Source organism: Xenopus laevis, chromosome 1S (assembly GCF_017654675.1).
Source record: "Xenopus laevis strain J_2021 chromosome 1S, Xenopus_laevis_v10.1, whole genome shotgun sequence".
Taxonomy (NCBI): domain Eukaryota; kingdom Metazoa; phylum Chordata; class Amphibia; order Anura; family Pipidae; genus Xenopus; species Xenopus laevis.
In genome coordinates, this window is record NC_054372.1 from 114,239,544 (window position 1) to 114,263,174 (window position 23,631).

Here is a 23,631-nt window from a genome sequence, read left to right on the forward strand (position 1 = left end):
AATGTTTCAGGCATTACACCAGCCCTATATCAAACTTTCAAAAAGGGTGGTGTAAAGTCTGAAATATTATTTTTTTTCTGCACTGAATACAACACTTTTTTTTTTTGCACCTTTTTGGAATATCATTGTCTACAGCATTTAAAATAGCAGTTTATGGTAAATATTTAATTTAAGGGAATTCGTTTTTGAAATTTAGAGTGTACAGATGCAGAACAGAAAAAAAATATTTATCATAACTTATCTTGTTTTGGAGTTGGCATGGCCGTGCCAACATATTTGCTAAAAAAAAGGTAATTTAAATAAAGTGCTTTTAAAAGGCTTTTCAAGGACAGTGTTAGAATGCTGTGTTCATAACACAATAGATAACATGCATACCATTCCATGTAACTTTAGATATCATTGCATTTTTCTTTAAATCATTTATTGTAAACTTTCAGAAATGTATAACTGTAATGAGATACTGTAGCTGTTAGGGATGTCGCGGACTGTTCGCCCGCGAACTAATTCGCGCGAACATCGACTGTTCGCCAATTTGGGTTCGCCTTAGCTGGCGCTTATTTTTGCCCTCTCACCCCAGACCAGCAGATACATGGCAGCCAATCAGGAAGCTCTCCCTCCTGGACCACCCTCACACCCCCTGGACCACTCCCCTTCCATATATAAACTGAAGCCCTGCAGCGTTTTTTCATTCTGCCTGTGTGTGCTTGGAAGAGCTAGTGTAGGGAGAGAGCTGTTGAGTGATTTGAGGGACAGTTGATAGTAACTTTGCTGGCTAGTAATCTTGATACTGCTCTGTATTGTAGGGACAGAACTCTGCAGGGATTTGAGGGACATTTTAGGTTAGGTAGCTTTGCTGGCTAGTAATCTACCTTCTACTGCAGTGCTCTGTATGTAGCTGCTGTGGGCACTGCTTCTGATCTCTCATCTGCTGACTGCTGCCTGTAACCCAATAGTCCTTGTAAGGACTGCTTTTATTTTCTTTTTTGTTTTTTTACTTTGCTACTATAATAGCCCAGTGCTATTAGTCTAGCTGTGTTGGGGAGTGGGACTGGTGTGCTGCTCCTCCTAGTAGTTCACCACTACCAGCACCAACCAGAGTCAAAATTGTTACAAAGTATCTTATTTGCACCTGTTAGCTGTTCTGAGCTCTCTGCCAAAAGCTAATTAAGTTAGAAACTGTTTTTTTTCTGGCTGTTCAGTTCAGAGAAAAGAGGGACTGGTGTGCTGCTCCTCCTAGTAGTTCACCACCACCAGCACCAACCAGAGTCAAAATTGTTACAAAGTATCTTATATGCACCTGTTAGCTGTTCTGAGCTCTCTGCCAAAAGCTAATTAAGTTAGAAACTGTTTTTTTTCTGGCTGTTCAGTGCAGAGAAAAGAGGGACTTTCCAGTACAAAAGAGGGACAGGGGGTTGAGTGGTCAAATGAGGGACAGTTGGGAGGTATGCAAGTGCCATCTAGCTGTGTGAGCTTTTTCACATTCTGTCTAAATAACAATAATAATTCCGTGTCTGTAAACATCACCTGAGTGATGTTTTTACAGCAGCAATAATATATTCCGTATCCACTACTGTATACGTTGCCCTTGCAGGCATTGTTTGCCCAGTCTTTAACCAAGTGCCACCTAGCTGTGTGAGCTTTTTCACATTCCGTGTCCAGAAACATCACCTGAGTGACGTAGTATGATTTCTGCCCTTTACAGCACCAAACGAAGCGCTGTGTCAACAATGTATTTTTCAGATACATTTTTGCCCTTGATCCCCCTCTGGCATGCCACTGTCCAGGTCGTTGCACCCTTTAAACAACTTTAAAATCATTTTTCTGGCCAGAAATGTCTTTTCTAGCTTTTAAAATTCGCCTTCCCATTGAAGTCTATGGGGTTCGCGACGTTCGCGAACCGTTCGCATTTTTGACGCAAGTTCGCGAATATGTTCGCGAACATTTTTTCCGCCGTTCGCTACATCCCTAGTAGCTGTCTGTATTCCCTGATCCCAATAAAGGTAACAAGATGACATACATTATATTTTTGCTTTTTACCAATAAAGGGGCTCTAAACTCAAAAAAATGAATCGATTTGAACTTAGTTGGGGACCTCCTGATTGCTTATTAATATTTTTATAAATGGTTTCTGAGCAGATTTGGCAGTTTTAGACTTCATATACAAGGCTATAGGCTTAGCAGCTCTCATTAAAGGTCAGAGTATTGGCAGTCCTAAGGGATAAGTTTATTAAAATTGTTATTGTTTTTCTGCAATTCAAGGAAACTGCAGCAAAAACATAATCTCGACTTTTTTTGCAAGTATTCCGAACATGAACTTGCACAATCTTGAACATTCAAACGAAAGAATTCTCCAACTAAAAACTTGGCAAGCTTCTACAGATGTCAGTAGGAGGTGTATTTTCAACATTCAAGCTGTGTTCATTTATTTTTTGAGATTTTAAATAGACAAATTTGAAAAATGTATGAAACAGTGTAATTTTGTGAAATGTTTTTTTTTATTTTTTAAAATCTTGATCTGAAAATTAATAAATCTGCTGCTTTTAACTGCTTGTATAGTCAATTGTGAATTTTTGTATTTGATTTTTATTTGAAAAAACTGTAAAACTTGCCAAAAACTTGTTTAATTGATTAAAACAATAATAACACTTTATTACAATTCAATAAATCACTTTAGTGGGAAAGTGGTACTAATTATTTTACTCATATTTATATTAGGTTTCTGATATGTTTAATTGCACAAAATAATTGATTTAATGATAACAGAATATTTCCAGCACCATCTCGTGGTGAAGTTCTTTAACTGTCATTCAATTAAAGGTTTTTTATTTTATCCACAGCTACGATGAAACAAACTCACAAATCATTTTATTGAAATGCAAGGGTTTAACTATAGCAGCAACAGATGATGCCATGGCTTGTACTAGGGATAGTAGAAGCAGCACATGCCTAAAGCACAAAAGAAAAGGGAGTGCTAGACATGTACCTCAGCTACCTGCCTACCCTTAATTCTGTCCGGCTGAGAGAGTGGACCTTTTGCTTTACATCACTACATCAGATACTCCCCTCTCCGCTTAGTATTACACCACCTTTGCCAACTTCACTCCCTCCCCTGCTCCTTACCTCACCAGGTGTTGGGCGATTGAGGGAGGGGGTGTGCCTTGGGTGCACCTCACAGTTATCACTGGACTCTGCAACCGCAGGGCCTAATAATTAATGGGGGCCTGCAGAACCTTGATTTATAAGCAGTTGCAATATATGTTTATGGAAAATGTCTTGTTCCTCAAAGTTTAAGGGGCCTAGTGATCTTCTTTTGGGGCCCAGTGATCTTCTTGTGGGGCCCAATTAATAGTCATTCCAAAGCTGAAAAGTTAATTAAAACAGATTTATAAAAAAAAAAAAAGATAGTTCATATAATCAGGCAAAACAGCAGCTCCTATAAATAGTTTAATTAATTAATTAATTGGCGATCAGTAAAATTTAAATGCTACATACCTGTCTTGATAAGTTCTGTACGTTTTTCTGTAAGTTATCTGCATTTCAGCATTATTTTGTGCTACCCAGCTGGGCCTCCCTTCGAGTCATAATTTGATCAGGTCTGTAACAAAAGTCTCCTGTGTAACCCTTAATGATGGACCTGCACAAAACTGCAAACTTAATTTTATTCATGTTAAATTCATGTAAACATTAAATTCATGTTTTCAATTCAAGTTAATTGACCTACTAGTGTTATGGAGCCCTACTGGTAAAGTGGGTAAATAAATGATTATGTTTTAGCCAAGTAATTAAATTTGACACTATTTTGGCACACGTTCTTGTGAAACAGAGCAAAGCTGTGTGAATTAGACCCCACAGTATTGGAAATGATCATTTCCAGTAGTGTTGATTTTATTAATAGGCATTTGATTTCTTACAGGTTGACAGATTCCTATGTAGATCTTGTATCAGGGATATTCAGCCCTCTCTCAGTACTTGGATATATACACTTGCAGCATTTGTGGACTAAAGAAAGGTTTAGATGTAGAATTAAAGTTTTACTTAATTGACTCATATTAATTGTAAGAATAATAGCACAATTGTTTATGTCAGATGACTGTGTAATTATAGTGAGCAGAAACTAGAAGATTACAGGTATGGTGCAGCACTTCCCATTAATAGGAACCTTCCCTACCCACAGTATCCAGCTTTACCCTTTGAAAAAATGTTGTCATCAGTTAATGATTAACCTGGTGTCTGCTTCAAGTACATTCTGGAGTAATTGAGAAAACATTTGTTAGGTTTGTAGGAATGTGGAATTTCTCACTGGGATTCAGTAGATTTACTTTAGAGCTAATGGCAAACACAGGGAGGAAAAACTTTGCCTTTAGTGAATGGGAAATTTAAATATTCTGCTCTTGAAAAGGAGAGCTATGTGCTTAGAAATTTTGCTAAGGCTTACATTTTCCCCCAAATAGTACAAAGGCATTCCAATGGACTAAAAAAAGTTAAGATTTCAACATTTTAAAGCCCCATGCATCACTATGCAAAAGATGTACAGTATGTAACGGTATATGTGCTAGTGTGCAACTGTTACTTGGGTACTAAGAATTGTAACATGGGCAAAAAGAACTATGCTACTTCCCCAATAAAGCATGTGACAACACAACATGTGCTATTTCCCTTCGTCTCTCTGTTAAACAATTAGCAGTTTAAGTATGTAGGCTGCTTCTATTCTGACAGTGAATAATGTCAGTACAATAAACACTTTTTGGAATTAGCCTTATACAGACTAATATGTCATGTGAATTCTTTCCAGTTCTGCACACCCACATAATCCAACACAGACAGGCATTGGTTTGTTATCTTTGCCTAGATACAGTACAATAACACTAATGAAACATACTGTAAGCATATGCCAGTATCCTACCTAAGTAATTGTAGCCTTCAGTGCCAGCATTATGTAAAAGATATCTGCAACAATCATTAATTTTTAATACGTGCAATTATGGAACTGCTGTACTATGCTTACAGAGTAACATAATATGAAGCTTTAGTGGGGGAAATGTGCACAGTGTGAATACTTGTTCCTTTGTGAAATGAGGTGTGCAAATTTAATGTAACTGTTGTGAACCAGGAAAAGTATTAAGCAACTCCATCCACAATGGGAAAAACGTGCTTTATAAAGTGCATTGTTAATAATATCACCACTATATTTTATTAAAAATTGCAGAAGTATTCAGGCTTCTCCTACATCTTTCTCAGTTCCTTTACAGTTTACTCAATCTTGTTTGTCCAGTTGTCCACTATACAACCAGCCAGCAGGATCTAGATCAGTAAGACCCAAGGGGTTTTGTCAGTTCATGCTGACTTTTTTGTGGGTTATGATATAAAATGATATAAAATGACGTGCATCCTAACATTTATAATTACAAGAGCAACTTTTGGTACAAATATGAAGATCATATCCGCAGGAAGTAAAACATGCACCATCTGTAACACAATCATTGCACTCCATTCATGGTGTCATTTAGAACCCAACTTCATTTCAGACTTGCGGCACTGCTTTTAACATCATCATGCACATGGCCTCAAATGAAATCCACAATAGCTTTTCAGTCATGACTGTTCAACAGCCATGGGTCAATCCTAAAACTCCATAAATATTGGGCACTGATATAATTATATAAGCAGCGCAATTAGTAACCATATTTGAGTGTCTTCAACTGATATATTATTTAAATTGATCAAAAAGTTATGTAGGATGTGTGTCATTTTACATAATGCACAAAAGCCATGAATATCCTGTAAATTATATCTTTCTTGTAACATCCTGCCTGGAGTTGAACCAGGGACCTCGTGTTTCTGTGTTGTCTGCATTGGCACTGCTCAATGTGAGTGGACAGCTAAGGCCCTGGTTCACTCCTATTGCTATCCTTGTAATAGCAAGTAGGCATGGTTTGTTTCACCTGTTGCCAGTCTGGCTTTTTTATTCTGACTACACTCCTGGTTCCTGATCCTGTACTGCACTGATTGGTACTGACCCAGTCTGTTCCATGACTACACTCTCTGTTCCCCATCCTTCCTGAATATATTCGGTTCCCTTGCCTGCCCTGTCCTGGAGGCATCTGTGTAGCGGAGGGCTCTTCCTGAAGCGAAAAGGCAGAAGTGTGAGCCGAGACAGGGACCTTGGGATTGGTTCTATACAGTGTCTAGTGAAATTATTTGTTATAATCAATTCTTCGTATTTTAGTATGTATAGAATGGCCAATTCTAAGCAACTTTTTTAATTGGTCTTCATTTTTTTCTTTATTGTAGTTTTTGAACTATTTGTCTTCTTTTTACTCTTTACATATTTAAAATGGGGGAGGGGCACTGTCCTCAGCAGTCAGACCAAGTAAATGAAGGGGGGAATTTCACTGCATTCAGTCAGGTTTATTATAAAAACTGTACACATTTTTTAAACAAAGTATATTAAAGATCGATTTCATTAAAGAAAGTAAAAATGGGATTTTATTGCCTTTACATTCCCTTTAAGTGACCTTGAAGCTCCATGACCTGCATAAAAGCACATGCCCTTCAGCCTTGTGTTTTTATACAGTCCTGAAAAATCATTAGTGACTTATGATATCCTTATATTTTACAATAGGGGATACATTATTCACTAATAGGGGGTACATTATTCACTATATCATAGTTGATATGGAATAGTTGCAATGAGCTGAGAAAAGGTGTTGGGTCTAACTGAGGGGGATATGCTGGCTGGCTTTATCCTGGACAGACAATAACAGATTGAGGATATGGGAACTGAGTACACTGCAGGTGAAGAAACCTCTTTATGTGCCATAATATTTATGCCTTCTTAAGTGCAATTTCTGGCATACCTTTTTATTAAAGTGGTGTAGGGATGTGAAAATTTACACCCTTGCACATCCCTGGTAATATGGATGCCTAAGTGGGTCCTGATGGGGAACTTGTGCTTATGCAACCCCGTTGCGAGGGCTTACCCCTGAGAGAGAGGTCCTCGTTTGTGGTATTACCCAACACTGAAAGTAGCTAAAACTGACCACAGTAAAGTCAGTTTACTATAGAGCTACAGTGGTATATTTTATTTATAAAGAAGTGCACTTTTTCTTTGTTTACATTTTATAGTTCAAATACTACTCATGTTTGGAAGCAAAACTCCCCTTGCATCTTCTAAGAACTAGTGCTTCAATGAGACAAACTAACATTTTTAAGTGACTCATTTTTCTTTTTACTTTTATAGTTGGCAATAAAAATGAAAAGAATCTAGATGTACAGTACCCTCTGTATATATAGGTATATATAGGCATTTCATAGCTTGCAACATTGTATCTAATAAAATCTTACTGAAAATGTTTTTATTTTTGAACCAAAAAGCCTCCTTTAACTGTTATGCTGAAGAATAGGATGCTGTGAAATATAAAAATATATGTTATTATGCAATTTTTTTCTGTATGACTTTTATTATATTTTCTCATTAATATGTGTTGTTAAATAGTATACTGTACATAACACACATTTTTAATCATATTTATTTAAATTTTTCCTTTATGAAACTTATTACATTTCCAAATACTGTATGTGTTTAGTGAAGTTAGAGGGAAAAAAAAAACACACCTATAAATGACAGCATAGTCATGCATAGAATATTTTGTTACACACTCCTTGCCGTGGGATAATAACCATACCAGCATTAGCATGTTTTTAACTACACTTTAAATTCAGTATAATTTTAGCACTATCCTTGCTTCTCTTGGCTTTTCTAGTCACACCTCACTGTGACCTCACATCAGTAAATGTATATAATATGCCTAGATTTATTTTAGCTAGTGCTGCTGTATAATCATAATTCATATGTTCAATTTAAATTGGGAGTCATGGGCTTGAGAACCGGGTTCTGTGAACCCCAACACATTGCATTGTGTTTCTTTTTGGATAGCTAGTGAAAACATAATTTCTTTACTACATTTTGATTGCTTATTTTTCAATAGTTGTACTGCCTAACAAATTGCACCCTTGGGATTGATTTTACAAGCAGTAACATCACATCAAAATTTCAGTTAATATTACTTATTGTGCATTTGTAAAACAGTATATAGAGTGGCAGGAACCCTTATCAACGCTGTCGATTATTGCAAATTGCATACAACTGTATATATAATTCAGTGAAAAGTGACAGGATGGCATCACACATGTCCAATATACAGTTTACACAATGACTGCTGAACTTCAATTCATTTTTGAAATATTCTCGTTCAAAAGAGAAAAGCATGCGTGCTCACATTTTAAAAATGGTTTATGTATAATATCGAGAACCTTGTTATATGCTGACTGGGAATTGCAGTTGATTTAAATACTTTTGGAAGTCAGTTATTCATGTCTTTTGCATGCTGTATGTTGATATTGTACTGCCCTCTAGAGCTGATATTCTTACATGCAAGTGAAAAGAATAGAGATTAACTGATATGAGATAAAGTATTTGTATCTACATTACAATATATGTATTTTCAAGCTTCTATGTGCAGTGTATATCCCAATATAATCCCATTTATTTTCTGGCTATTATTCTGACTCTTTCCAGAGTAAAATTAACATTGTGCGTTTATAAATATGTCCATATGTTTTTGGTTTGTGCAATACACTGAAGTTCTTGAAAAGTTAACATTGATCCAAATGACAATAAAAAGTAAATATGTGACAGAGTTAGGCTGCAAAGAATTGCTGGGGTGAAAAGCACATAAATAGTTTTGACACTCAAAGATGTTATTTAATTGACAAACAACTCTTTATACAGAAAAAATGTTGACTCAGCTAAACATTTGCATACAATAAATGTACAATGTATATGTCAGATTTTACACAGTATACAACAGTGTTAAAGTTGCAGTGCTTGGTGATTTTTTTAGTGAACATTTCCAGGGCCTATTTACATATTGGGAAGCCCATAGGCCCACTGCCATTCTTCTCCTGTCCCCTCCCCTTCATTCATGCACATGAGCAAATTCATTGGGTGCAAAGCACTGAGGATTGGCAAATGGGAAGTTTTAAAAACCCCAGTGCTTCCAAATCAATGGGCAGCATTCTGCCCTAGGCCAGGACCTTTGTGTTCTTTCCATAAATCCGGGACTGCAAATTTCTATTATATGGTCCTCCAAATAAATACAAAATTTACATATATATACAAGAAAACTGACCGCAGGAGCAAGACAGATTTTAAAATAATTAATAACAGGGGTAAGGTAGTTATTAGAGGTAAATTAATCAGTTTGCTAAATAACTGGAATTTTTCTGTCTTGTAAATATTTGAAAGATGTATGAATAGTTGTGCTGTTTTAACAGCCATAGCATTTAGCTTACTTAAATGAATCTCTATTTTTTATTTCTTTAGCAGAAAATGTTTGGTGATACCTTTTATTGGCTAACTGAATAAGTAACAGTTGCAAGCTTTCGGAGCACACGGACCCCTTCTTCAGGCAAACTACAAATTAAAGGCTGGAAAGGCACACCATATATATATACTGTTAGATCATTGAAAAAGGATTTACGGGCAATAAATTAGAAAGTTACAGATAGACAAAGATAACTTGTAGAGATAATAAAAGTAATTAGGGTGGGTTGTAAATAGTCCAGGGGTCTGGATTCAGTCTTTAGGAAAGGAAGGGGACAGTGTTACCAAGATGGAATATATCAAGAAATAGTTTTTATGGTAATTGCGAGGAGTAGATATCTTAATTAGCTGTTAAATATTCCAATGGAGAGGGAAAGATTAAATAGATGGGCTGGGGATTGTATTAAACAGAAGTAGGATTTCAAAGGAATGGATTGAGAGGAAACCAAAAGTTTTGATACTACCTCTTCAGTCATAGGAGAAAAGATGCACAGGCGAGACTAATGGATATTGAGGGAGGAGGGTGGACACAAAGGTGTAACTACAGAGAAATCAGACCCCGTAGCCCGTGGGTGACCGGTGGTTTTGTCACATGGGGGCAGTATGTTTTTGTGGGGGGCAGCTAGGAGGGTGTTTCTGAGCAATGTAATTTCTGACATTTTTATCTTTTGAAGTGCTCCTCAATGTCTTCATCAGTGAGTGACGGACATAGAAGGGGTGGGGAAGGGGACAAAAAGTATTAAAGGTAGAGAAAAGTTGTGCAGGTGTATTACAGTGAGAATTAATGAGTGCAGCAAAGTAGCTAAATGGAGGCTGATAATATAGGATAGCAAAGCAGATTTGTGGCTGGTTTCTGATTGAGGTTTGCGCAAGCAGTGCTTCAGTACGTGACCATATTTGGAGAGTTTTGTTATGAGCTGTATGCCAAAGTTATGACTGTTTGAGTCTTATGTGTTTGACATGGCAAGTGCAAGGGCAGTGATAAGTGTACTAGACAGAAGTAGTAAGATTAGGACAGGAGATGTTTTAGCTGCTAGAGTCAAGAAATTCAAAAGAAGAAAGATGTGACTGAGATTTCGGAGACAGCAGCATGTAATCAAATTGCAATCAACTATTACCAGATATAGGCACAGACTCCCAATGTTCTGCTTATTCCACAGTAATGTTTTAAAAATTTTATTAGTTCACTTCAATAAGTCGCACCCGGAAATGACGCACTAGAGCAGCACCACCATGAGGAATGCCAAGGACAGGTTATTTAAAGCCTTTTGAGGCACACGGACAGCACCTTTTCCCCTGAAGAAGCTGTTTTAGACAGCGAAACGCGTAGGGCAGCATAGGTGAACGGTGGACAGGTAGAATTATACACAGGGGAGTGTGGGCGGCATGAGGGATTGGGTACTTACTTGGCAACAGCACTAATACTTTATTCTAGTGATACTGTATAGATCACTAGACTTTTCAGTCTCATGAGTTTTTGAGTATGTTAACCCTCCACCCACCACCTATGACGTTACCGTTTTTAATTGGTGTTTTTTAAGGCCACAGTCCGGCACTGCATATACTCTTGAATTGCAGTGAGTTCATCTGTATACTCTTTTAATTGTGGTTTGCTCTGTGGGCATGGCCCAGTGGGTTTTCTTGTTTGTTTTTTTAACTTGATGTATTAAAGGTTAAGTTTTATGTGTAACTTCCTTAGTCTAACTGTGTTGGCCCAAGAGGGGCCTGCCTGAACTGGTTGGCAAAAAGGTGGAAGGTAGGGGGGACCCACTGTTACATCCCTATCTTTCCATACTTCATTTTTCTTGTGTTTAGTATTTATAGTTTAATCTAACCTGCAGGCAACTGATTTCCCCTGTCCACTCTCCACACTCTCCAATCTCCATGTTTTTTTGTAACCCTAGAACATGCAAAGTATTGTTGGAACTTGAGTCATGGCTTTAAGAGAGCCAATTACCGTTACATTTGTTGATGGCACATTAAGCCAGCATGAGCAGAATAGCAAGGGGCTGACAAACACTGCTTTCAAAATAAAGAATGCTTAAACATTTATTAAACATTTGTAATTCATTTATACCTGTAGTAGAAGTGTTCTGTGAATTTTTTATCAGGATGGAATAATGCACACTATATTCCTTAAATTCTAGTCATTGTACACACCTCAAATCTAGACAGCCATCAGTTGTGTCATGGGTATTCTTTTATATGCCAGAATGCAAACAGGACCATCTACTGTACCTTAGTAACAAATAATAAAAATAATAAAAGTAAATAATAAAAGCTTTGTGCAAGGGTCCCCTGATCGGTGCCCAATTAAAGGTAAGGGCACACTAATGTATTCCACGCTTCTCTCCACGTGGTGGATATTTATGGAGTGGAGAGAAGTGGATGCGCTGAAGTACAGTTTCAGCCTGTGTGGGACTACACAGAGCCAAGCAGCAATTTCCCTGAAAAAAAATGCAGGCATCTAAGCACATAACAGTCTAGCTGCTCCAAATAAATGAAGACTTTGAAGACTACTAATCAACCTTCCAAAAAGGGAGAGAAAAAAAATAACCAGTTCAGTTTCCAGAAATTTTTTATTGATGTATATATTTAGCCAGTTACATTGTTAACCCATATAACATTTGTTGTTTTGGCTTTTTTTTTTAACAATATATAAATAGAACTCCAGTAATAAAGAAAAGGTTATAGCATATGGTCTGTATTTTTATATAGAGAAAAAAACATGTTTTGTTTTTTATAAAACTACTCTTTTGACCGATCATTTGAATCACTAATTTGTCAAGTGTAAATTAATTATGTGTTACCTGCCATTAGGCTGGAACTTGTGTAGTTTTGAAGATTGGGCTTACTTAACTGGCCTTTTAAGGGCAAATTAACTTGTTGGTGGTCTTTTTCTGTACAGTAGAAAGAATATATTATTCAGACGCAATGTCATTTTTTTCAAGGCCACAATGTCAACATTACCATGGTCAAAATTTAAGGAAACTACAAAGGATTTTTTATTCCATTTTTCTCAGACTGACTGTGTGGTTTCTTTCTTATCTTCAGCATAACGTGGATAGGATTCAACAATAAGGGGCTGCAATGCATCATTCTTTCTTCGACGAATAATTATGCAGGTAGCAGCAGCGAAAATAATTGCGACCAGCACCAAAGTTGATACAATTGCAACTGTAATAATCTCTGTTGAGCTCAATGTACGGCCTAATGGATAAAGAGAGAAAAATACCCTAGATTAAATATACATTGAATTTTAACCCAATAATCTGTTAAATATTTTGTTACATATTTTGTGTATGAAATGTTGTTTGCATATATCAAGCATTCCTGGCCCAATGGGCAAGAAACATGCAAGAATAACTTTTGGTTCTCCACAGTAATTCAGATGGAACTGCAAATGTGAAGGAAAAACAGAAAAACTTAATTCTGTTGTCCATGTAGCTCATTTACAATTAGAAGGGAGCAATTTCAATTGAGACTTCATGATATACTGGTATGGGATCCCTTGTTCAGAAACCTGTTACCCAGAAAGCTCCACGTTACAGGAATGCCATCTTCCATAGAATCCATTTTAAGCAAATAATGCTTAATTTTTCTCTATAATAATGAAGAGTACCTTGGACGTGGAAAAAAATTGTTGTATAAAATGTTTGGATTGTGAGAATTGTACCATCTGTTCCATCTGTATCAGAAACGATGGAAATGTTTTATGTAGAAAACGTAAAACATGAGATTTTTCTATAGTAAAAAAGTAAAGTAAAGCTTACCCTGGTTTTTCCCTTTAGATATCTGCTTGCAGTCTTTTTGTGTTCAAAAGAATGTTACAGTTAAATCATTAGGAACAATTACTAATATTATAGCTTCAAACAAGCAGGCTTGAACTGTACAGCTTCTCTGCAAAAGTAACATGTTTGTTCGAAGCTATACCATTCGTAACATTTTTCTATGATTCACAGACCATTTTGAATGAATGAATTAAAATAATATATTGAATAAATAATGACATTATTGGGTGCAAGTTCTTTTGCAAAATAAACTTACTTGGCCACTGAACTTCATATGAATATCCCAGGTTTTCTGGCGCAGTTACAAACATTTCATTATTTGTTACAGGAGGCCAGAAAGGAACCATGTTGTATTGTCTGTTGTGTCCAATAGGGGTATTCTCCAGGGGATACTGAGAGGATTCTTAAGATAAGAAAGATAATACTTTTAGCATCAAGTGTATGTATGTATTAACAGTTATACAATGAATGTATTACCTGCATTATGTCTCCTTAACCATTCATCAAACACTGCATCAGTAAATGTATGCAAAAGTACAAAGATGGGGTCATTGGGAGATAAGTGAGTCTGCCCTCCAGTTCCATTCAGAAACAAATGAGCCAAATTATGAAGGCTTCGAACTGTTGCGTTGTATTGCCCGTTCGGTTCACTATAACCTGTTGGAAAAAAGTTTCAAATACTGTACTGATTTTCTACTGTTCTGCTTGCAAAGAAAGAACAATAGTTACACAGATAAAACACACACATATATATATATATATATATATATATATATATATATATATATATATATATATATATATATATATATATATATATATATATATATATATATATATATAGATAGCGATATATATATATAGATATATAGATATGTATTTATCTATATATATATATATATATATATATACTATATTTTACTTCCAGGAGTATTCAAGATAGAAAATAAGCATTCAATTCTTTACATCCTACTTGATCAGCCTTCATAATTTCTAAAACTAGCAATATTATGTTAACAACTGTATCATGCATTGTTCTCATTTTAGAAAATACTCCCACTATACCTTATATAAGTGTACAGTTGCCATTTACAGTGGTAGTTATCGTGGATTACAAACATGTCAGCCTGCATGAGTTATGCACTCAGCATCAGTTAGTCAGACATTTGGTAATAAATATTGGGTAGATTTAGAAATCTGAATCGATCACTGACACTGAACACTAACTGAAAGGAATGGTCTTTACTTGCCACAGTATTTAAAAACATGGTCAAATTCGTACTACTGGGAATCCATTGTTATTCCCCAGTTAAATGTTTTGAAAATGCTCAGTTACACACTGTAAATTTTCATGGAATAGTATAATAAAATTTTCTCAAAAAAGAAAAATTGACAGCTACCTAGCCAAATTCTAAAGAGAATAACATTTATGGATTAGCAATTAATGGACAATACAAATATGCAAAAAAAGTCATAATACCTACCTTCTATTGTATTTCGAAAACTTTCAGAAGAATCTGAAAAGAAGGGTGGGGTGTCAAACATATTCACTTCAAGGCAAAGTGCCACATCTTGTGGTTCTGGGAGTCTTTGTACCATTGGTCTTGCGACATTTCCAGCAGGATTCCTTTGAATTGGACTATTGCGTGTACCTAGATTAAATCATTTAGATTAGTTTTAGATATTCATGTGAATATTACAGAGTAAAAATAAGATAGTCCTGACTAAGCCAAATTAAAAAAGAAAATCAAAAAATATCTCAACAATTCATAAAACAGAAGAATTACTTAGGTAATATTCATGAAATATTAAAAATGTGCTAATTATGTGCAGCATGCAGACAAACCAAGACCCTTTTCAGTATACTCTACAATGCAGGCATTGGGTGTAAGATTCTGAAGCACAACAAGGAGCATCCCTTGCATATATGACAAATTTGTTGCAGTCCCATATCCATTATAAAAACTATTGATAGGCCATTTACGGTACATAGTATAAGTAGCAAAACACATTTCCATACAAGCACAGTCCATTAATGTATTGCATGACCTTTTGTAGAATGTTTGTGTTGTCAAATTACCAGACTGGTGGAATCATAAAATCTTATATCATGATTTTAGTCAAGCAAAATAAACACACTTTTTTTAGTCTTGGAATTAACAATCACCGTAAGCAGACAGGTGCAGTTTTGTTGACACTGTTGTAAAGGCAAGAGCATGATACTGCTGTCTGTACACTGGTTGTAGCCTGTGTACAGGCAGGGGTATCAGGCTCTTGCCCATATAGATGGTAAGTAGGGTGGGGAAATATGTGGCATGCAGTGCCATCTAGAAAGTGTAGAATGGAAAATAAAATAATTTCCTGCCCCTCCTGTATGCCTAAGGCAAAGCTACAGCACAGGCACCGCATAATTCACATCAGACTTTTAAACAAGTGTATAGTAAAAAGTGTTTTAACAAAAAAGAATTTAGGTTTTATGTTTAATTTGAAAATGACTTTTATTATACAGTTTTTATGTCTGGGTGACAGGTCCCCTTTAAACTGTTAAAATCTAATTGATAATTTAACTGTATTGATAAAAAGATACTTACTATTGCAGATAGTTCCTAGGGATTCATAGTCTTCTACATATTCACAAACCATTCTCCATTGAGAAAAAACAGAGTTTGAACTAAGCAAATTGACATCAAAGTTGCTTCTAGCACCCAACAGCTCATCAGTACAGATGTCACACTGGTTCCCACCAATGGCAAAATTCCAATAGGGAAGAGCAAATGAAGGATCATGAAGCATGACCTAAACATAGTAATTGTTAATGTAACATGGACTTGCTGGGGAAACTTAATGAATACATTTCCAAATAAATAAAATAATGCTTGTAGTGTAAATATAAAGATTCCATTTTACAATAGAGTTCATTCTGAAACAAGGACAGTCAAACTTTAGCCAACTTTCATTGTTCAGAGAGGATTGGGAGACCACTATAAAGGCTGAATGTACCCTGTTTAGAAGTTTGGTGTTTAAAAACAAATAACCATTTTAAAATTTTAGTCTTAAAATTGCTTATACAGGTATTTCATTCAAAACAATGCTTTTGCTGCTGACAGGCCACAGTCATCCTAATGCCCTCTTAAAACACTACTTCAGTGTGTAGTATATAGGGACTTAGGTATCACCATTGAAAAATATAAGGATATAATAAGCCAACAGATGAGTTTCACAATCATTTGGAAGACCAAAGGCAGCATGCTTTATATTTGTGTTCATAAATGAGCTCAGTGCTGAATAATTATACATTTTAGATGTTTTTTATTTTCAAAAGTTGAACAATAAAGCAGTAATGCTGATTTTCAGTTTTTTGAGAGAAAAATATCCTTAAGTGTAGGAATGTGAGAGCATTGGTCATGGATCTGTATATTTTTAGAAGGCACTGTATAAATATAATATTATAGCCCCCACTGATGTTCTATGTTTAGTCAGGCTTTCTTGGCTCATAGCAGTGTTACCAACACATGACCATTACAGCATCCTGCTATAGACAAACAGTTATATCTATATGCCTTTAGGCTGACTTCCGATTAACAGTTAGGACCCCTGGGGGCATGGCCTAGTGTTGTGTTATGTCTCTACGTTTATGGTCTTCCAGAAACAGATGAAAATGGAATTGGACAAGCTTAGAATTAGCAGGACCTCCTACATAGTTGCCATTGCACTAGGTCAGCATAGTATTTCCAAATATAAACCACAGTTCTGCAGAAATCTGCAAGTGGCCCTGTAGACTACAGTAATTAAAACACTACTTAAAAGATTAGGCTGTTTGATATAATGCACTGGTAAAAAGTGTGTGTGTATTTAAATTTGGATTTATGAAGCAAAGGCAAATATAACCATAGGGGCAGTCATTTAAAGAATCAGTAACATACATTTTTTTTTTAAATTTGTTCGTATAGAATGAAAAAAACTCCACAAAGATATGTTGCATTTTAAATAGCTAAGTCTTTATTAAGAAATAACTTACCGAAACTCTGGTTGCGATCCTCTTCAGAAAAGGTGACACGGCGACAATCCATTATTTGGCGCTCGGTTTCTCCTCCCTGGCTATCTCCTATAAGGAAAGCAGGGAGGAGAAATCGAGCACCATGCGATGGATCGCCAGTTCGCCTTTTCTGAAGAGGAGCGCAAGCGGCGTTTCAGTAAGTTATTTCTTAATAAAGAGGATTTAAAAGTTTAATTTGTCCTTGTGGGGTTTTTTTTCGTTCTATAGTAACAATTTTTTTTTTAAATTGATGTTACCGGTCCTTTAAACTAAATAAGGCTCTAGGGCACTCCTGTACATGAAGCATTGTACATTGTATTCTTAAAATACAATGGTTTTAGGACTTAAAGGCAGATAAACATGGGTCAAATGTCATTCATGGATTCCACAGAACTATAGAATGATAACCCATCTTAAACAAATGTCCTGTTTTAATGTTTGCAAAATGGACAGATTATATTTTTTTCAAACTAAAGCCAGAAAATACTAATAATTTACTATACCTGCATGTCTCTTTCTAGCTGCATTAGATGGAATCTGTGCCAAGTAACAAAAGCAGGACCTTCATGTGAAAAGTCTATTCCTCCTTCACTCCCCTGACCTGGGCCCAGAAAGGTTTTGCTCACGGAATAATAATGAGTCCACACAAAGAAGTCATATATAGATATATCCTCAAAATTCGTGGTATTCTGGACTGGATCTAATATTTCAGCATAGCGTCTTGTTGCTATAACATAGTCAGGATGGATAGTATTCTTGGCAAGGTCTAACGCATTGATAAACCGTCTCTTCTCCTCCTCCTGAAGGTCCAAGATATTCCTCCTGACTAGAGAAAAAGATTGACAGGTATGGTGCAATTCTGTGTATTGTCAGTCAGTCCCTTAGCCCAGGTAATTGAGAGCATCTCAGAGTTTGTGCTGTAAATCAGCAGAAAAGATGAAGAGTTGCTGTGGGCAAACTTAAAGGCACAGACCTTCACTGCTAAAGGGTTAAGATTTGAGCTACTTCTCATCCTTTAAGACAGTAAATTACCATTAGTGTCAATTACTTAAAACAGCTTTTGCTAGCACTGAAATTAAAATGACAAAAATGATATTGCCACCTCGCACAAATTAAAAAGCTTTCTTGTTTTGATATATTTAAGTTTTTTGTTTGATCACAGCCAAATGAAAATGTAATGTAATAAAATTTGCTTGCACTGGTCTAGCAACCCATAGCATATAATCAGATGATCATTTGCAAAACAAATGAGCAGTAAATACTAAGAATAAGAATATGCAGTTGCAGATGTCTTGCTGAATGTGCATCCCCCTGCCAGTTCACACTTGCATTCCCTCCAAAAAACCCCAAATAATGCTAGAAGCATATTAAGGCTCAAGGGGAGACAAGTAAAGAAAAGAATATACTAAAAACAAGAAAAAGCAGTAAAACCCCACTATACCTTACTAAAATAATTGAGATGTAATTATATAAGTGCTTAGTGCTATTATAATCATATGCTTAGTTCTCAATCAATTTAGCACCAACATACAATTAATGGTATTTCAATAAATTGTGTTATATATAAATAATCAAAAAGATTAAAGTGCTCAAGTGCTATAAATCAGGTGATGTGACCCGCAATAAAATTTATCTACACACAATTGATGAATAATCTAAAAGTTCATGGTTCTTATATGAATTAAATAAGGTGCTAGTGCTGTAGTTATAATTTTAAAGTGAGTTCATGGTATCAAACAATTAAAAATAAAGCGTCAGCAATTCATGAATAAAAGTTAGAAATTAGAAAATAGTATAGAGGTGGAGTTGTCCCGCAGAAACTAGCTGCGTTGTTCTAAGCCCTGGGACACCACACGTGGGAGAAAGGCAGAACACTGAGGACTGTGGTCTCGTTACTACGTTTAACTGTCTTGTAAGGAGAGCTAACTTTGCTATAAAACCAACAAATCCTCAGTGCCTTAGAGATAAAAGAGAATAAAAGGAATGAATGCTGTTCTAGTAGCGCTACATTTCCATAAAATTTCTCTAGATCGGAGATTCAATTAAAGTTTATAAGATTTCAATAATAAGCTTTTTTTTAAAAAAAAGGTTTGAAAGCTGGTGGTGCAGGTGGTGCAGGGATGGATTAACCTTCCACCAAGGGTGCAGTGATTTAGCGATATAAAGTAATCTTTCCATCATACATCATAAAAAAAACAAATCTGAGAGCTATCAGAAATATTATTATTTCTTTTTAAATATATAGCCACTTTGTCTAGGTTCAGTATGGAATGTAGTTCATTTTGCTTTCTTCCGGCCATTCTTTCTTGACACAATTTCAAAGTGTTCTTTAAAAAATTATTAATAAGCTTCACAAGCTTGGGGCATAAAAAACATAAAGGAACACCATAAATAGATTTTTGTTTCTTTTCTTAAGTAATCCAGTTTTATAGCTATACAAATCAATAATCTGTGAAGTTAATATAAACACCAAAGGAATTTTAGACAAAAATATATGTTTTTAGTATTTAGTATTAGTATTTAGTAAACCTTATTATTAAGCACAGGACACTTAGCAGCAGATTTACAAAATTCGAGTGAAGAATTCGAATGTAAAAAACTTCGAATTTCGAAGTATTTTTTGGGTACTTCGACCATCGAATTGGTTAAATTTCGAACGATTCGAAGTAAAAATCGTTCGACTATTCGACCATTCGATAATCGAAGTACTGTCTCTTTAAAAAATACTTCGACCACCTACTTCGGTAGATAAAACCTACCGAAGTCAATGTTAGCCTATGGGGAAGGTCCCCATAGGCTTGCCTGTGATTTTTTGATCGAAGGATTTTCCTTCGATCGTTGGATTAAAATCCTTCGAATCGTTCGATTCGAAGGATTTAATCGTTCGATCGAACGAAAAATCCTTCGATCGATCGATCGCAGGATTTGCGCAAAATCGTTCGACTTCGATATTCGAAGTCGAACGATTTTAGTTCCCAGTCGAATATCGAGGGTTAATTAACCCTCGATATTCGACTATTGATGAATCGGCCCCTTAAACTGTAACTGTAATTAGTTTAAATCCTTGATTCTTTGTGTTCTTTAAAAAAAAATATTAATAAGCTTCACAAGCTTGGGGCATAAAAAAAATAAAGGAACACCATAAATAGATTTTTGTTTCTTTTCTTAAGTAATCCAGTTTTATAGCTATACAAATCAATAATCTGTGAAGTTAATATAAGCGCCAAAGGAATTTTAGACAAAAATATATATATATTTTTTATACTGAACTGCTATCACTGGAAGAAAGCAGACAAGCATTCTCTGTGCCAAGTCATATGCAAAAATAACATTAATAGTTATTTGTTTAAAAATAACAATGTATAAAATGTGCAATTTTTCAAAAACACTTAGGGGCAAATTCATCAAGGGTCGAATATCGATATTCGACTGGGAAAGAAAATCCTTCGACTTCGAATATTGAAGGAATAATCATTCGATCGAACGATTAAATCCTTTGAATCGAACGATTCAAAGGATTTTAATCCAACGATTGAAGGATTATCCTTCGACCAAAAAAACTTAGCCAAGCCTATGGGGACCTTCCCCATAGGCTAACATTGGGTTCGGTAGCTTTTAGGTGGCAAACTGTCTTAAAGAGACAGTACTTCGACTATCGAATGGTGGAATAGTCAAACGATTTTTAGTTCGAATCCTTCGATTCAAAGTCGCAGTCGTAGTCGAAGGTCGAAGTAGCCCATGCGATGGTCGAAGTAGCCAAAAAAACACTTCGAAATTCAAAGTTTTTTTTCTTCTATTCCTTCACTCGAAGTTAATGAATTGGCCCCTTATTCATAGAAAAATATACAGAATGTACAGACACAAAAAAAACCTTTAATTTTTTGGTGATAATGGCCCTTTAAGTCATTTAAATTTTAAAAAAAATGTTGTTATATCCCAATCTTGGGTCAGTTTTACTTTAACCAGACCTATTTACTTTACAACTTTGCTACATTTTTGGTTGCATCAAAGCACACTTACCAACTACAACTGGCTGATCACAGTTGTCTCCGGTCCACCCAGGTTTACAGCTGCCACAGTTGTGACCATAGAAACGTCCGTTGCATCTGCAAGCCCTATTAAAGAACCGTATGGGCCACTGCTCTCTGTCATCCAGTCCATCAAGTCGGTACTGGGGTCCATGAGGCCGGGAGTCCACTGTGATTGGTCCACACTGACCACGACCCAGAGAAGATCCACACTGGTCATTAGGATCTGGGGACTGTCCAGGGAAAAGCCCTGGGCAACATTCCCCACTTAGCAGAGCCTGTGGGGTGGCACATTGTCTAGGAAATTGTGCAGATACTAGATCATAATGGGGGAGGAATAGAATTACCACCATGAAAAGATTGCAATTTCTGTAGTGAGCCATGGAGCAGCCACAGCTGTGAAAAGAGAGAAACAGAAAAAACTCCAGATTATTTAAATGAAGGAAAATAGTATTCCTATAATCCAACTCAAATCACATCCAATGCCATGCAGATTCTACATCTTCATTCTATACTTAATAGTCTTAGTTAAGAAGACATGAAATAAACAGAAAATGACCACTATAATGTTACATAGATATGCCTCTTACCAATCAATATAGGACAAAAGGAAAAAGAGAATCAGACTGCAATGTTATTCCAAGAGTAGGGAACCTCTGAGATTGTAGAACAACTACTATCACACAAGGTAAGGAATTCAGACCGCAGCCCTTGGGTCCCTGCCTTCTCCCGCTCGGTGGTAGCCGGAGGGATTAGAAAGCAATGAATGCAGATAGAAGCTTTCTCTGGGATATCTCCACCTCTCATTTAATTTCCTTTTAGAAACTTTTATACCTTTTATACTAGGATTTTTGTGAATCATAATGTCTGGATGAAATTACACATCTTTTTAGCACATTTTAATATGTACAACTCATAAGGCAGCAATGGATTTAAATCCTTGATTCACTCATGAATTTTATAGATCATGTGCACTTTTGTAGGTTTATATAACTGGTATCTTATATTTTTAGAAGTTACCTCATTCTGGAAGGAACGTGTATTTAGTAAACCATATTATTAAGCAAAGGACACTTTAACTGTAACTGTAATTAGTTTAAATCCTTGATTCACTCATGAATGTCTAGAAATAACATGTGGAATCTAGTAATTAATTCAAATTGGTACCCTTTAAAGGGTGTCCTTTTTATCCTCTTGTGGTTCCTTTTGCCGGTGGCACAATCCAGAGTCTGATCCAGTAGCCATTTTTAAAAGGATGTTTCCCCTTTTCTGCAGCAATATAGAGGTATATGTATTTTTATGCCTTTCTGGATCAGCTAATGGCTAAATAGAGCCTGTTGAGCCTGTTATTAATGCAAGTTTTTTTTTCAGCCACAACTACTGTTACTTATGAACAGTAGTGGGGATGCTTGTATTAAAAACATCTTTTCTGTGCAGGTTACAGTTTTCATAAATGTCCCTTGTTATAGCTGGTGGGTGATCACAAACGGACCACTGGTCCAAATAAAATCAAAAAGCTACACTAATATACTTGTTCCTGTGCAGTGTCATTCAGTTCAATTGAATATGCCTTTGTTATATTGATAGCTTCCACATTTTTATATTTCACTGGTAAGGTTTAAAGAAATGCAGAGGCAAGACAACCACAGAAAAAACTCCCTGAAGCCCATTAAATAAACACGTGATGTCACTGCAGCAGCATCTAATCTGAGGCACAAATATAAAGGTGCATACAAAAAATTAATCTGAAATACACCATACATTTGCAATTTAACATTGTACACACACTTCTTTCAGGAATGAAAATATGGAGCTAGCTTTACACAGATATTCAGGTGAGAGTCCTATCGGGGGATTATTTTCAGGTTTTTGGAAAGCATTTTATTAAGCAATATCGATATACCACCATAATGTTGAGCTACAACTCCCTGCATGGGTTAACCCTTGATAATATATTAAAAGTTGCTGGGATGTGTAGCCAGCAATAATTGAGTAAAGTGTGGTTAAGCCATAGGGGCAAATTCACTAAGCCGCGAAGCGCCGAACGCTAGCTACTGCGCAAATTCACTAACGAACGCTGGCGTAGTTTCGCTAGTGTTACTTCACAACCTTACGCCAGGAGAATTTTCGCTAGCGACGAAACTACGCAAATTCACTAACTTGCGCAGTGTACTGAACGCTACCTTTTACGCTAGACTTACTTCGCCACCTCAGACCTGGCGAAGCGCAATAGAGTAGATAGGGATTGTTTCAAAAAAAGTCAATTTTTTTTCTAAGTCCCAAAAAATGCTGGCGTGTTTTCTACATTAAAAAAAGATCGAAAAAATTTTGGGGCTCCCCTTCCTCCCCCCTACATTTCCTGACTCATGGCAACTTACCTAGACAGTGGGC

General features: G+C 36.0%; 1 protein-coding gene across 1 annotated transcript; it reads right to left on the reverse strand.

The window, feature by feature from the left end:
- Nucleotides 1-12,071: 12,071 nt before the first annotated feature.
- tyrp1.S (tyrosinase-related protein 1 S homeolog) lies at nucleotides 12,072-21,623 on the reverse strand. The gene is made up of 7 exons (XM_018243806.2): nucleotides 21,233-21,623; nucleotides 17,716-18,038; nucleotides 15,768-15,972; nucleotides 14,661-14,828; nucleotides 13,654-13,833; nucleotides 13,433-13,579; nucleotides 12,072-12,595 (listed from the first exon to the last, which is right to left on the reverse strand). The coding sequence occupies exons 1-7, from the start codon at nucleotides 21,621-21,623 to the stop codon at nucleotides 12,405-12,407; spliced, it is 1,605 nt and encodes a 534-aa protein (XP_018099295.1). The 3' UTR covers nucleotides 12,072-12,404.
- Nucleotides 21,624-23,631: the final 2,008 nt, after the last annotated feature.